The sequence below is a fragment of the Pan troglodytes genome, chromosome 13 (genome assembly GCF_028858775.2).
Source record: "Pan troglodytes isolate AG18354 chromosome 13, NHGRI_mPanTro3-v2.0_pri, whole genome shotgun sequence".
Taxonomy (NCBI): Eukaryota; Metazoa; Chordata; class Mammalia; order Primates; family Hominidae; genus Pan; species Pan troglodytes.
Window position 1 is genome coordinate 28,084,948 of NC_072411.2, and position 12,080 is coordinate 28,097,027.

General features: G+C 47.3%; 1 protein-coding gene across 3 annotated transcripts; it reads right to left on the reverse strand.

Moving 5' to 3' along the window:
• Positions 1-2,035: 2,035 nt before the first annotated feature.
• Positions 2,036-12,057, reverse strand: LOC104005164 (uncharacterized). Of its 3 annotated transcripts, XM_009443236.4 has the most exons (3): positions 9,813-12,057; positions 8,839-8,913; positions 2,036-5,804 (listed from the first exon to the last, which is right to left on the reverse strand). In XM_009443236.4, the coding sequence occupies exons 1-3, from the start codon at positions 10,638-10,640 to the stop codon at positions 5,778-5,780; spliced, it is 930 nt and encodes a 309-aa protein (XP_009441511.1). In that variant the 5' UTR covers positions 10,641-12,057; the 3' UTR covers positions 2,036-5,777. The 3 variants fall into 3 exon arrangements, 2 of the variants coding, with proteins under 2 accessions (XP_009441511.1, XP_009441510.1); XR_008546570.1 differs by having other exon boundaries at positions 8,839-12,057; XM_009443235.4 differs by having other exon boundaries at positions 2,036-8,913.
• Positions 12,058-12,080: the final 23 nt, after the last annotated feature.

Below are 12,080 nucleotides of genomic sequence, written 5' to 3' on the forward strand. Positions count from 1 at the left end.
CTACAGGACAGCCAACAGCTTTCAAAAATTCTGATATGATCAACTGGTGACACTACTCAGAAGACTGTGTTAAGAATTCCGAATTGGGGCCGGGCAAGGTGGCTCATGCCTGTAATCCCAGCACTTTGGGAGGCCAAGGCAGGTGGATTGCTTGAGCCTAGGAGTTCGAGACCAGCCTGGGCAACATGGAGAAACCCCATCTCTATTAAAAATAGAAAAATTAGCTGGATATGGTGGTGTGTGCCACTTAGGAGGCTGAGGTGGGAGGATCACCTGAGCCTGGGATTCAGAGGTTGCAATGAGCTGAGATCGCGCCACTGCATGCCAGCCCACAGAGTGAGACCCTTCCTCAAAAAAAAAAAAAGAAGAAGAAGAAGAAGAAAGAAAAGAATTTGAATTGGGTACTAGGCATAGTACCTGGGTGATGAAATAATCTGTACCACAAACCCCCATGATACAAGTTTACCTATATAACAAACCTGCACATACACCGTGAACCTAAAACAAAAGTTTACCAAAAAAAAAAAAAAGAAAAGAAAAGAAAAAGAAAAAAAATTTCAAGACCTAGGATCAGAAATCAGCTCCTTGGCCAGGCATACTGGCTCATGCTTGAGCAAGGCAGGAGGATTGCTTGAGCCCAGGAATTTGAGACCAGCCTGGGCAATATTGTGTGACTTCATCTCAAAAAAAAAAAAAAGGAAAAAAAATTATATATAAAATAAAGCATTCTGAGGCTTCATCCACTCCTCACTCCTCAGAGAAGTACTGAAGCTAGCTAGAGATTTCTGCAGGGTGTGGAATGGGGAGAAAGGCAGCGTGACTGTGTGTCACATTTGTTTCTGACACCTTTTTGTAGGTCTGAAATGCTTTTAAATAAACCTTTTTAAGTAATATATACGTGACAAAAATTCAAACAGCAGCAAAGTACAGTGAAAAGTCCTCCCTCATCCCCAGTGCCCTCCCACCCCAGGTAATCACAGTTATCAGGATTCAATGCACATCCAAACACAAACAAACACAAACCATGGTGTGTTTATTGCCCATGGAGGCTCTGTCTCAGGTCCCTGGGAATCATTGGGAGTTGTGGATCCCAGCACTTTGGGAGGCTGAGGCAGGAGGATCGCTTGAGCCCAGGAGTTTTTTGAGACCAGCTTGAACAACATAGTGAGACCCCATCTCTACAAAAAATTTAAAAATTAGCCAGGTGTGGTGGTCCATGCCGGTAGTCCCAGCTACTTGGGAGGCTAAGGCAGGATGATCACTTGCGCCTGGGACGTTGAGGCTGCAGTGAGCCGTGTTCGCACCACTGCACTCCAGCCTGGGTGACACTGCAAGACCCTGTCTCAAAAAAAGTAGTCAAGGAGGCTGAGAGCCAGGAAGCCTCTGGCCAGCAGGTGAGCAGGCCCTTTCCTGCTGCTGTGCATTGTATTTAAGAGAAAAGACAGATACGTCTGATACCTTCAAAGGTGTTCTTCGTACAGCAGGTTGCAACCTATTAATAGATCATAAAATCAGTTTAGTGTTTCATCATCATCATCAAAAACCACCACCAACAACAAAAAGACCCAGAACAGATAGTGTAAAGAGTGCATCCCTGCATTCCTGTATAGGGAGAAATATGGTTTTGTGGAACCTTGTTGCGATGTAAAATGTACTTCTTAAGATAAATACAGGGTTGAGGTTTTTGAAATAAAGTTTGAACAGGGCCACCTTAAGCCACAGTGTAGACTTTCCATAGGCCAAAACCTGGATCACCAAGACAGTGTGCCCCAGGCTGCAGGCCACACTCCTGGGAGCCTCAGGCAACCTTGTGCAGGCCTGACTTCGAGGCACTCTGAGCATGAGCTGGTTCCTGGGTAGCCTCCCCTCTACCTCTCCCCGCTTGCCCTCCCTCCCTCCTTCTGCTCCTGTCTCTCCTCATCCCCTCCCCGAGTTGCTGCCTCCTCCTCCTCCTCCCCCACCACCCCTCCCCATCTCCGAGTTGCCTGCCCCGCCCCCTCCTCCTCCCCCTGCCCCTCTCCGCGTCCTTCCCGCCTTCCCCCTCCTCGTCTCCCTCCTCCGCGCCCGCGCCGTCTGCGTCCCTCCCGGGCCCAGACGCGGCGCGGTCAGGGGGCGCTGACTCACAGGCTGACTCAGCTGCAGGCGCGCTGCCAGGCGACGCAGCGGGCGGGTGGCCGGGCGCCGGCGGGCTCGCAGCCGGGCTGCTGGCAACGGTGCCGGCGGAGGTGGGGGCGTGGCGCGGGATGGGCAGCGCGGGCCCTGCCGTGGTACCGCCTGGCAGCGTCCACCCCGCCGCTGGGGCGCCCTGGAGGCTCCTGGCCCTCCGTGGGGCCGTGACACCGGCGCTGCGGGGAGCGGTGGCCTCGCCAGAGGCTGGGCACGGGAGGACGGCCGCCCCGGGTAAAGGACAGGGCCCTGGAAACGCGGGTCTGCCGGGAGCAGGGGACAGGAAGGAGACCGCGGCTCTCCCAGTCCTGCTGCCCCGGGCCTCCAGACGGCCAGACTCTCCCCACACCGGCCTGGAGGGGGACGCGCCGACCCCAGCTGGGAGGGGTGGCTGGCTGCGTAGATCCGTTTGGGCCGCCTGCCTGGAAAGGCCCAGGTCCGGGCCTCGTCCTCCTCTTCACACTCTACCCCGATCTCCAACCACCTTCACCCTCGCCCCCACCACCACCACCCCCAGCTCCTCCTGGCCGCCTGCGGTCCAGCTGAGGCCCGCCTCCTCCAGGAAGTCTTCCTGGAGAACCTGTCCTGGGTTAGGCCCGCCCAGAGCCACCTGGGGCGACTTATTTCATGGCACCTTCGACCTTGCTCTCTGTCTGTTTTGTGTCTGGCTTCATCACCAAACTGAGCCTCTTGGGGGCAGTGACCGGGTCTTAGGTCTTAGTTGGCCCTTCGGCGCTAGGGCTGAGAAGACTTAGGCGGACAGGAGATGAGACTGTGTATTCGACGACACACTTTAGAGATCCAGCCCGGAACACAGCCATACCAGATTTTAAAAAAGCCAACATAATATAGTATGTTAAAAATTATTGTAGGCCGGGAGCGGTGGCCCACGCCTGTAATCCCAGCACTTCAGGAGGCTGAGGCCGGAGGATCACTTGAGCTCAGGAGTTTGAGACCAGCCTAGGCAACCAACATAGTGAGACTCCGTCTGTACAAAAATGAAAAAAAATTAGCGGAGCGTTGTGGCCTGCACCTATAGTCCCAGCTACCTCGGGAGGCTGAGGAGGGAGGACCCTTTGAGCCCCAGGAGGTCCAGGCTGCAGTGAGCTGTGATGGTGCCACTGTACTCCAGCCTGTAAGACAAAGGGAGAGACCCTGTCTCTAAAAAATAAAAAATAAATAGTATACACATATGGTGCTTATTTGAAATATACATATTGTGTATTTTTTACCTTCTATATAAATGCTATTATTTAAAGAAAACAATATGATTAGTTCACAGTGGCAATTAGTAGTAATAGGACTAATAACAAATAATATGTGTGAGAAAAATATAAAAATAGTTTTATAATGTTTCTTCCTGTCCTGTGATTTAGCAATTTATTTTAAGTCATTATTAGATACTTAAATTTTGTATCAAAATACATAAATGTAAGACTTTTTAAATGGTGAATGTAATATAATAGCAGTATTTAAACAGATATTACTAATATTTAATCAAAAATAACAATGACGGGCTGGGCGTGGTGGCTCATGCCTGTAATCCTAGCACTTTGGGAGGCCGAAGCGGGCCGATCACTTGAGGTCAGGAGTTTGAGACCAGCCTGGCCAACATGGTGAAACCCTGTCTCTACTAAAAAAACAAAAATTAGTCGCCCGTGGTGGCACCCGCCTGTAGTCCCAGGTACTCAGCAGGCTGAGGCAAGAGGATTGCTTGAACCTGGGAGGTAGAGGTTGCAGTGAGCCAAGATCACGCCACCGTACTCCAGCCTGGGCAAGAGTGAGACTCCGTCTACAAAAAAAAAAGACATTTTGGTCCTATGATATAGTAGGATATTTTGACTCTTTTTATTTCCTTGCCTGCAGCCTTTAGTAGGAAGTTCTTCCTTGATGTAGTGATGAAACTGAATATAGTTAAATGGAAAATCCTTTGACTTGCAGCTCTGCTCTTAGAGAGCCCTCAGTACACTGACTCCTGAGGTCAGTCCAATGTGATGGCCTCAAGCTGCTATCTCAACAAAAGCGTTTGAGAATGGAATACTTAGGATTGTACCTACAAGCAACAGCAGGGTTTTAGATTTGTAGGGATTCGTTTCCAGCTGTCCAAAGATGTCCATTCACTTTGCATCTGCAGGCTGGTTTTGGTAAACCAGCAGTTTGTCATCTTTTGCATCTATCATGTAGGATATCCATGGCTAAGATATCCATCCTTTTTGAACTTTTTTTTTTTTTTTGAGTTGGAGTCTTACTCTGTTGCCCTGGCTGGAGTACAGTGGCGTGATCTCGGCTCACTGCAACCTCAACTACCCAGGTTCAAGTGATCCTCTGGCCTCAGCCTCCCAAGTAGCTGGGAGTACAGGCGCGTGCCACCACGCCTGGCTAATTTTTGTATTTTTAGTAGAGACGGGGTTCGCCATGTTGGCCAGGTTGGTCTCGAACTCCTGACCTCAGGTGATCCACCCGCCTCGGCCTCCCAAAGTGCTGGAATTATAGGCGTGAGCAATGGCACCCGGCCCTTTTTGAACATTTCTGAGCACACTGGATGTCACTGTAAGTTAAACCTCTCTCTGTCTCCTTCTCTGTCTGTGTTTCTCTCGGGAAAAATAGTTTTAAAGCACAAAGATACTTTGAACTTGTGAAGTTGAAGCTGAAGTTGAATTCCAAATAAGTTACAGTTTTAGTAAAGAAGTGAGAAAGTCTTGTTTAAATTGGCTGTCCTTTTCTGGTGACATTTTGGTTTCATTTCCAAAAAATGAGTCATTTTTCATTATATGAGCTTTGTCAGTACCTACCTATAACATCGACAACTCAGGGACAGTCAGTTCATGCTTTTCCAGAGCCCTTATGGGCTCCTCAAAGATCATCAGGCAGTTTTGGAGGAACAACTTATAAATTTCAGTTTGACTGTTTAACCGTAATCTTTTTCTCTATTTTCATTCTTAATATATTTCCAAATATATTAAGACAAGGACATTCTTCTTGTCCCATGCTTTGAAAATATGGTTGTATGGCAGGCTGCCTTTTTACCCTGGCAACAGTGACAGCCCTTGTGTAGGCACATGTCCAAAGGAGGCCATCTCCTTCCATTTCTGGAATGTGAAAAATCTCATTAAGTGCTTTTTCATGCTTTGAGGAAACTGAAAAGTAAATAAAAGCTTTCATTTTGAAAGCATCAATATCGCAGGGAAGCAAACTCCACCCCCTTTTACTGATGTGTACAAAATGTGCAGGACACTTCGTGGCTAATATTTTTAACTTTTCTTTGGTAAAGCATTCATAGACTGCATGGAATTTGCAAAAATTTACATTTGCACGGTCTGCCAAATAGGCAGACAGATGGGCAAAGTCATGTTTGTATTTGGACAAGATAACATCAACATTCTTTTTTTTTTCTGCAGGTGGATTAAAATCTTCATAGAAATAAAAAGGATGATTTGAAACTCCATTTTTTCAAATCAAAGTATTTACAAGTTAGGAGAACTGTTTTTCATTGCCATGATTGGATGCAGCACTTGGTTACTGTAGAAAGCATGATTGTTGGTGGGATCTGGCAGAATCCACTGCATGTTGTAAAGGGTCAACACAGCTGCCATCGACATTTCTCCCTTTGTTCACCCACGTGATATTTCAGTTACAGCCTGTAAATGAGGAAATGTGCCCCTACTCAGTTTCAAAAAACAATCAAAGGAGCAGCACAATCACACAACTTCATTTTTGTAGTATGCCCTAGCTAATTCAGCAGCCACTATTTTCAATTGGTGTCTTTTGTGGAGACAAAAAGCTTTTTGGTTAATGTGGACATACTTGCCTATCTCACTGGGGACTTCTGAGGCAGTCTCTACAGTCCCTTCTTCCACCATGCCCAACCCCGAATTCTCTCTGCTTATTGCGCAGTATCCCTTGTTTTGATTCTTTACCTCCCTCATCCAGTTGTCTGTGTCACTCCTCCTGTCATTAAAATAACATGGCCATTTGGGTCACGTGGGCATTGATATTGCAACACCATTTCCTCATTTTCATCACCTGAATGCTTAAGAAAACATGGCCTCAGTATTCACCATGCTAAAATTAAACTAGCAGTGTCTCAATACAAAGCACAACAATTAATCCGCAGGCAAAGTGGATGGTCACGTTCAAGATTATAGTGCGCTTAAGTTACATCACAAGGAGTGACATAATAATGGATGATCCACTATGGTGTACTACAAATCATGGTGGTTGTCCTCAGCAACAGACACTAAGGAAGGTGATGTGCCCATTTGGCACTAAAACCAGTGTTGCCTTCGGCCTCTGTTTCTGGGGTTGCCATGTGGGTTTTATACCTTTCCCCTAATCTCCTGTATCAATCACTGAAAACCTCGACTTTTCTCTTCCCAAGGGAGAGTTTACTTCCTTTTAACTTTTTGGCTTCTTCTTTAGGACTTTTAGTGTTAAAAATGGTACAATCCCAGACAAATGGGATAGTTGATCATCTTATCATGTTTATAGAATCAAGAAATAATGTCTCAATTTAAAAAGTCAATTGTATTTATAAACACTAGCAACAAACAATTGTAAGTTCAAATTTTTAAAATGCCACTTACAATAACATTTTTAAAACATGAAATAAGTAGGGATAAATTTAACAAAATATGTTCAAGACCTATACCTGAAAACAATTAAATATTGGAGAGAGAAATTAACAAAGAGCTGAATAAATGTAGATAAATACTATGCTAATAGATGAGAAGACTCTATATTAAGATGTCTTTTATTCCTAAATTGTTCTATAGATTCAATTCAATCCAAATCAAGATTTCACCAGGAATTTTTTTTTAGAAATTGAGAAATTGGTTCTAAAATTTATATAGAAGTAGAAAGGACCTAGAATAGCAAAAACAATTTTGAAAAATAAGAACAAAGTTGGAGGACTTACACTACTTGATTTCATGAGTTACTTGAATCTTGTAATAGCAATTAAGACATTATAATGTTGGCATAAAAATGAAAGATAGATTAACAGAACAAAATAGAGTCCAGAAGTAGATGTATGCATATATGGTCAATTGATTTCAACAAAGCACCAAAGCAATTCAATGGGAGAAAGGATAGTGTTTGCAAGAAATGGGACTGACAACTAGGTCTCCATATATTTTAAAGAATGATTCTTGGCCCCTACCTCACACCATATACCAAAATTAACGAATTCAAAATGGGTCAGAGATGTAAATGTAAGAGTGAAAAACCATAAAGCTTCTAGAAGAAAACATAAGAGAAAGCCTTTGTGACCTTGAATAAGGCAGTGTTCTTTGGTAGGACACAAAAACACGAATCATAAAAGAAAATGTTGATAATTGGACTTCATCAAAATTACAAACATCTGTTCATTAAAAGACACTGTTAAGTATAAAAGACAAGTCACAGACTGAGAGGAAATTTTTGCAAAATACTTAGCTGACAAAGGGCTTGTTACTAGGATACATACAAATTCTAAAAACTCAATTTAAAAAACCCTCAAAAACAAAGAAACAAACAAAAATCAGCCCAAAGACTTAAACTGGCACTTCACCAAAGAAGATATAAATAGCAAATTAGCACAGGAAAAGATGTTCAAAATCACCAGAGAAGAGGGAAATGAAAATTAAAGCTACAATGAGATACCACTACACATCTATTAAGAAGTCTAAAAATTAAAAATTAAAATTAAAAAACAACTGACAACACCAAATGCTGGTGAGGATGCAGAGCAACAGGAACACTTGGACATTGCTTGGTGGGAATGCAAAATGCCTCCAACACTCTGGAAAAGTTTGACTTTATTTTTTTTTTTCCAAAAGTAAACACGTACTCACCACATGACTCAGGAATCTTATTCCTAGATATTACCCAAGAGAAATGAAAACATATGCCCACACAAGGACCTGTACATAAATGTTCTAGCAGCTTAATTTAGTGATAGCCAAGAACTGGCAAATGGATAACAGATTGTGGCACATCTATATAATGGAGCCCAGTCAGCAATAAAAAGAAATAAAGTACTGATATAGAATTCCACATGAATAAATCTCAAAAGCTTTATGCTGAGTGAAAGAAGGTAGTCTTAAAAAGCTATGTACTGGCTGGGCACAGTGGCTCACGCCTATAATCCCAGCGCTTTGGGAGGCTGAGGTGGGCGGATCACTTGAGGTCAGGAATTCAAGACTAGCCTGGCCAACATGGTGAAACTAAAAAATACAAAAATTAGGCAGGTGTGGTGGCGTGTGCCTGTAATTCCAGCTACTCAGGAGTCTGAGGCAGGAGAATCACTTGAACCCAGGAGGTGGAGATTGCAGCGAGCTGAGATCACACCACTGCACTCCAGCCTGGGCAAGAGAGCAAGACACCAACTCAAAAAAATATGTATATGTGCTGTAGGATTCCCTTTATATGCTATTCTAGAAAATGCAGATTATAGAGATAGAAATCCAATCAGTGGTTGCCAAGAGTTGGGGTGGAACACAGAATTTCTGAGGGTGATGAAAATGTGTATATCATGATGTGGTGGTGGATGCACTATAACATACATTTGTCAAAACAAGCAGAACTGTACATTTTTAAAGTGTGAGTTTCCCTGTATGTAAATTATACCACAATAACCTGACAACAACAAAAGAGAGAGACATTGGACTGCATCCATCCCACTCCACTTCTTACCAGGGAGCTCCCGGGAGCCTCTCTAGTGTCTGTCCTCCCTGCCCTGCCTGGGGTGGGCTGAGCAGCACAGCGTCCCTGCAGAGAGAATGGAGAATGGGCAATGCCCACACAGGGGAGTGGCATGGGGTGAGAAGGAACCTTAGTCCCGTCAGCCCTGACCACCAGCCCATCTCTCATCACTGTTCAGCAGAGTGAGCTCAAGTTGGGTTTCTGGCATCTATTGGCAGAGCCAGGGCCAAAACACAAGGGGTGGGGAGTGTTGTACAGGTTAGGGCTGACTGAATGATCAGCCCTAATCTGTACAACGGATCTGTGCAATCTGAGCTTCCACACAGCAGCAGCTGTCCTTGACCCCTTCCCCTCCTAGTCGGCCCCTCCCTGACCTTCCCAGGCCTGTGGGAAGTCCTGTTAAGTCCCAGGCCATGTCCACTTTGTATAAAAGACTTAAAAATAAGGCCAGGCACAGTGGCTCCCGCTTGTAATCTCAGCACTTTGGCAGGCTGAGGAGGGAGGATCACTTGAGGTCAGGAGTTCTAGAGCAACACAGCAAGACCTCCTCTCTCCTAAAAATTTTAAAAAATCAGCTGGGCGTGGTGGCACGGGCCTGTGATCCCAGCTACTGAGGTGGCTGAAACAGAAGAATCGCTTGAGCCCAGGAGATCTAGGCCGCAGAGAGCTGTGATCCCGCCACTGCACTCCAGCCTGGGTGACAGAGCCAGAGAGACCCTGTTTCAAAATTTTTTTAATTAAAAAATTAATAAAAGATCTAACGTGACCCTTGTAACAGTCACCTGAGATGGACGCTGACCCCATTTTACAAATGTGGACATTGAGACGCAGGGACGCAGGGAAGTTAAATCCGCCTGTCAGAAAAAGGCTAGCGGAGGTTTAAGGCCGTGTGAACGTGACTCCAGAGCTGAGGGCTTTGGAACACCGCCTGCTCCGGTAGTTGTGGCTGGCCTTGCCCCACATACATTTGGTTCTAGCTCCTTTGCTTGGGTCTTCATCCATGCAGCGAATTCCTTAGCCACAGATGTCCCTCTGCTCTCTAACTCACAGCGAGCTCGCTGCCCAAAGTCCTGCTCCGGCTTCCTGGGTGGACCTGACCGCGTTCGGGTGCACGTGGGGCGACTCACACCTGACAAGTAAAGCGGGTGAGGCCGCGCCTGTGAAGGGCGCCTGGCTCCTCCGCAGGAGCGGTGCGGCGCGGCGCCCCCGGCTGGAACCAGGTGTAACTGCAGAGACCCTGGGATCGCAGGAACGGCTGGCGGCAGGACTGTCCCTACCTCGAGAAGGTGACGGGGTTTCCTGCGCTGCCAGCCGATAAGGCGGCCGTGACGCAGCCCGCCGTGCAGAGTCCCCGTCGGCCGACAGGCGTGCAGAGCTCTGCAGAGGACCCTTCCGCCCTCTGGGCAGCCTCCCAAGCCGTGGCACCCCCAACCCCCAGCACTGGGCACTTGGGAGCATTGCAGCCGCCCTGGCTCGTACCGGTGCCGGTGCTTCGGGCACCTGGGCTGGTTTGGACATGGATGCCCCGGGCAGAGTCCATTTATGCAGGTCAGAATCAGTGTGTGGAGCCTGCATAGACTTGCCCTGGAGCGGCTGCCTGTGCTGGGGTGGGGAGGAGTAGAGGGCGAGAAGTTGGTGGGGAAGGGAAGCGGCGCCAAAAGAATACCCACAACATCTTGCACCTGGAAGGCAAAGCAGAGGGCAGTGATCTCTGCAGACTTGCGGGGGCGACGCCTGAAGCAAACAGGGACATACAAGCTGGTGCCTTCTGTGGTTGTGCATGGGGTCTTCATGCTTCCTGCCTGAGTTCCCAGAAGCTTGTCTCTGCTTTTCTAGGCAGCTGCCACAGCCTGTCACAAACAGCTCCTGGTTCTCCACTTCTCATAGTCTCGATTTCAAAATCCATTGCCTCACCCTCCACCTCCTCTCCACCTCCACCCCTCCTAGCACCTCCTGACTGCTTGTGTTCTGTGTCTCCCCACTGTCTCCCAACCTGGCGTGGGGTTGGGGGGGATGTCTTTCCTCCTGTCTGCTCTTTGATGTCCAGCTGAAGTGTCACCTCCTACAGGCAGCCTCCCCTGGCTATGCCAGCTTGTACTGATTGCCCTCTCCTCTGAATTCTGTAAGCATTTCCTATGTGTACCTGCCCCTGGGCAAGGTGGGCCTGACTTGTTAAAGAGTGTTAGAGTTTTACCCTGTTCCTCTAGGAGGGCCTGGTACCACCACAGCCCAGCATGGTGTGGTGCCTCAGCAGGAGGCATCTGGTTACAATCAACACAAGCTGTTCCAGCCAATTTAAAGAAACTTCAGGAGGAATAGGGTTTTAGGAGGGCATGGGGACCCTCCTGCACCCGAAGCCAGGATGTGCCACCAATCATAAGGAGGCAGGGGCCTCCTTCCGCTGCTCCCTGGAACTCTCCAGGTGTCCGTGGCCTCAGCCCCCCTCTGCACACCTGCATCTTCCTTCTCATCAGCTTCCTCTGCTTTAAGCGTAAACATGGATGCCCAGGACCTGGCCTCAGTCTTCCGAGTCTGGTACTTATGGTGTACTGACAGTGTGAGTCCCTACTCCTCTGATCAATCCCCTGGGTTGGTGACTTCCCTGTGCAATCAATGGAAGCCAGCGAGGCAGGGTCACATGCCCCGTTTAGAGGCGCAGACTTGGAGAAGGAACATGGGCAAGTCTTCCCAGGAACAGGTAGGGCAGGGAGGAAAGGGGGGCATCTCTGGTGCAGCCCGGTTCGGAGCAGGAAGACACTTAATAAATGCTGATAGACTGCAGGACACAGGCAAAGGTGCTGAGCTGGACCCTTTATTTCTGCCCTTCTCCCTTCTGGCACCCCGGCCAGGAAATTGCTGCAGCCTTTCTGGAATCCCGTTCATTTTTCTTACTGGTCCACAAAAGGGGCCAAATGGAAGCAGCAAGACCTGAGTTCAAATTAAATCTGCCAACTACCAGCTCAGTGAATCTGGGCGAGTAACACAAAACTTGAGTGTCCTTACCTGAAAAATAGAGGTTAGAGGGATGCTATGTGCCGTTGTGTGTGTGTGTTGGGGGTGGGGGTTGGGGGTGATTTGTGAGCAATTGGAGGTGAGGGTGGAGCCCAGTGCCCAGCACCCATGCACTGGGGACCCAAAAAGGAGCATCTTCTCATGATTTTATGTATCAGAAATTGGGATGGCATGTCATTGGGACAGCGTCTTTTTTCCTGTATGGTGGCACATAAATACGT

What these genes read in the sequence shown, in the direction of transcription:
- LOC104005164 (XM_009443235.4), bottom strand. Translation starts at nt 10,640, where the DNA reads ATGAAGACCCCATGCACAACCACAGAAGGCACCAGCTTGTATGTCCCT. An exon ending in CAAAGGAGCTAGAACCAAAT is followed by an intron (nt 8,914 to 9,812) that starts GTATGTGGGGCA and finishes TTCTCTCTGCAG; the next exon opens with GGACGCTGTGCTGCTCAGCC.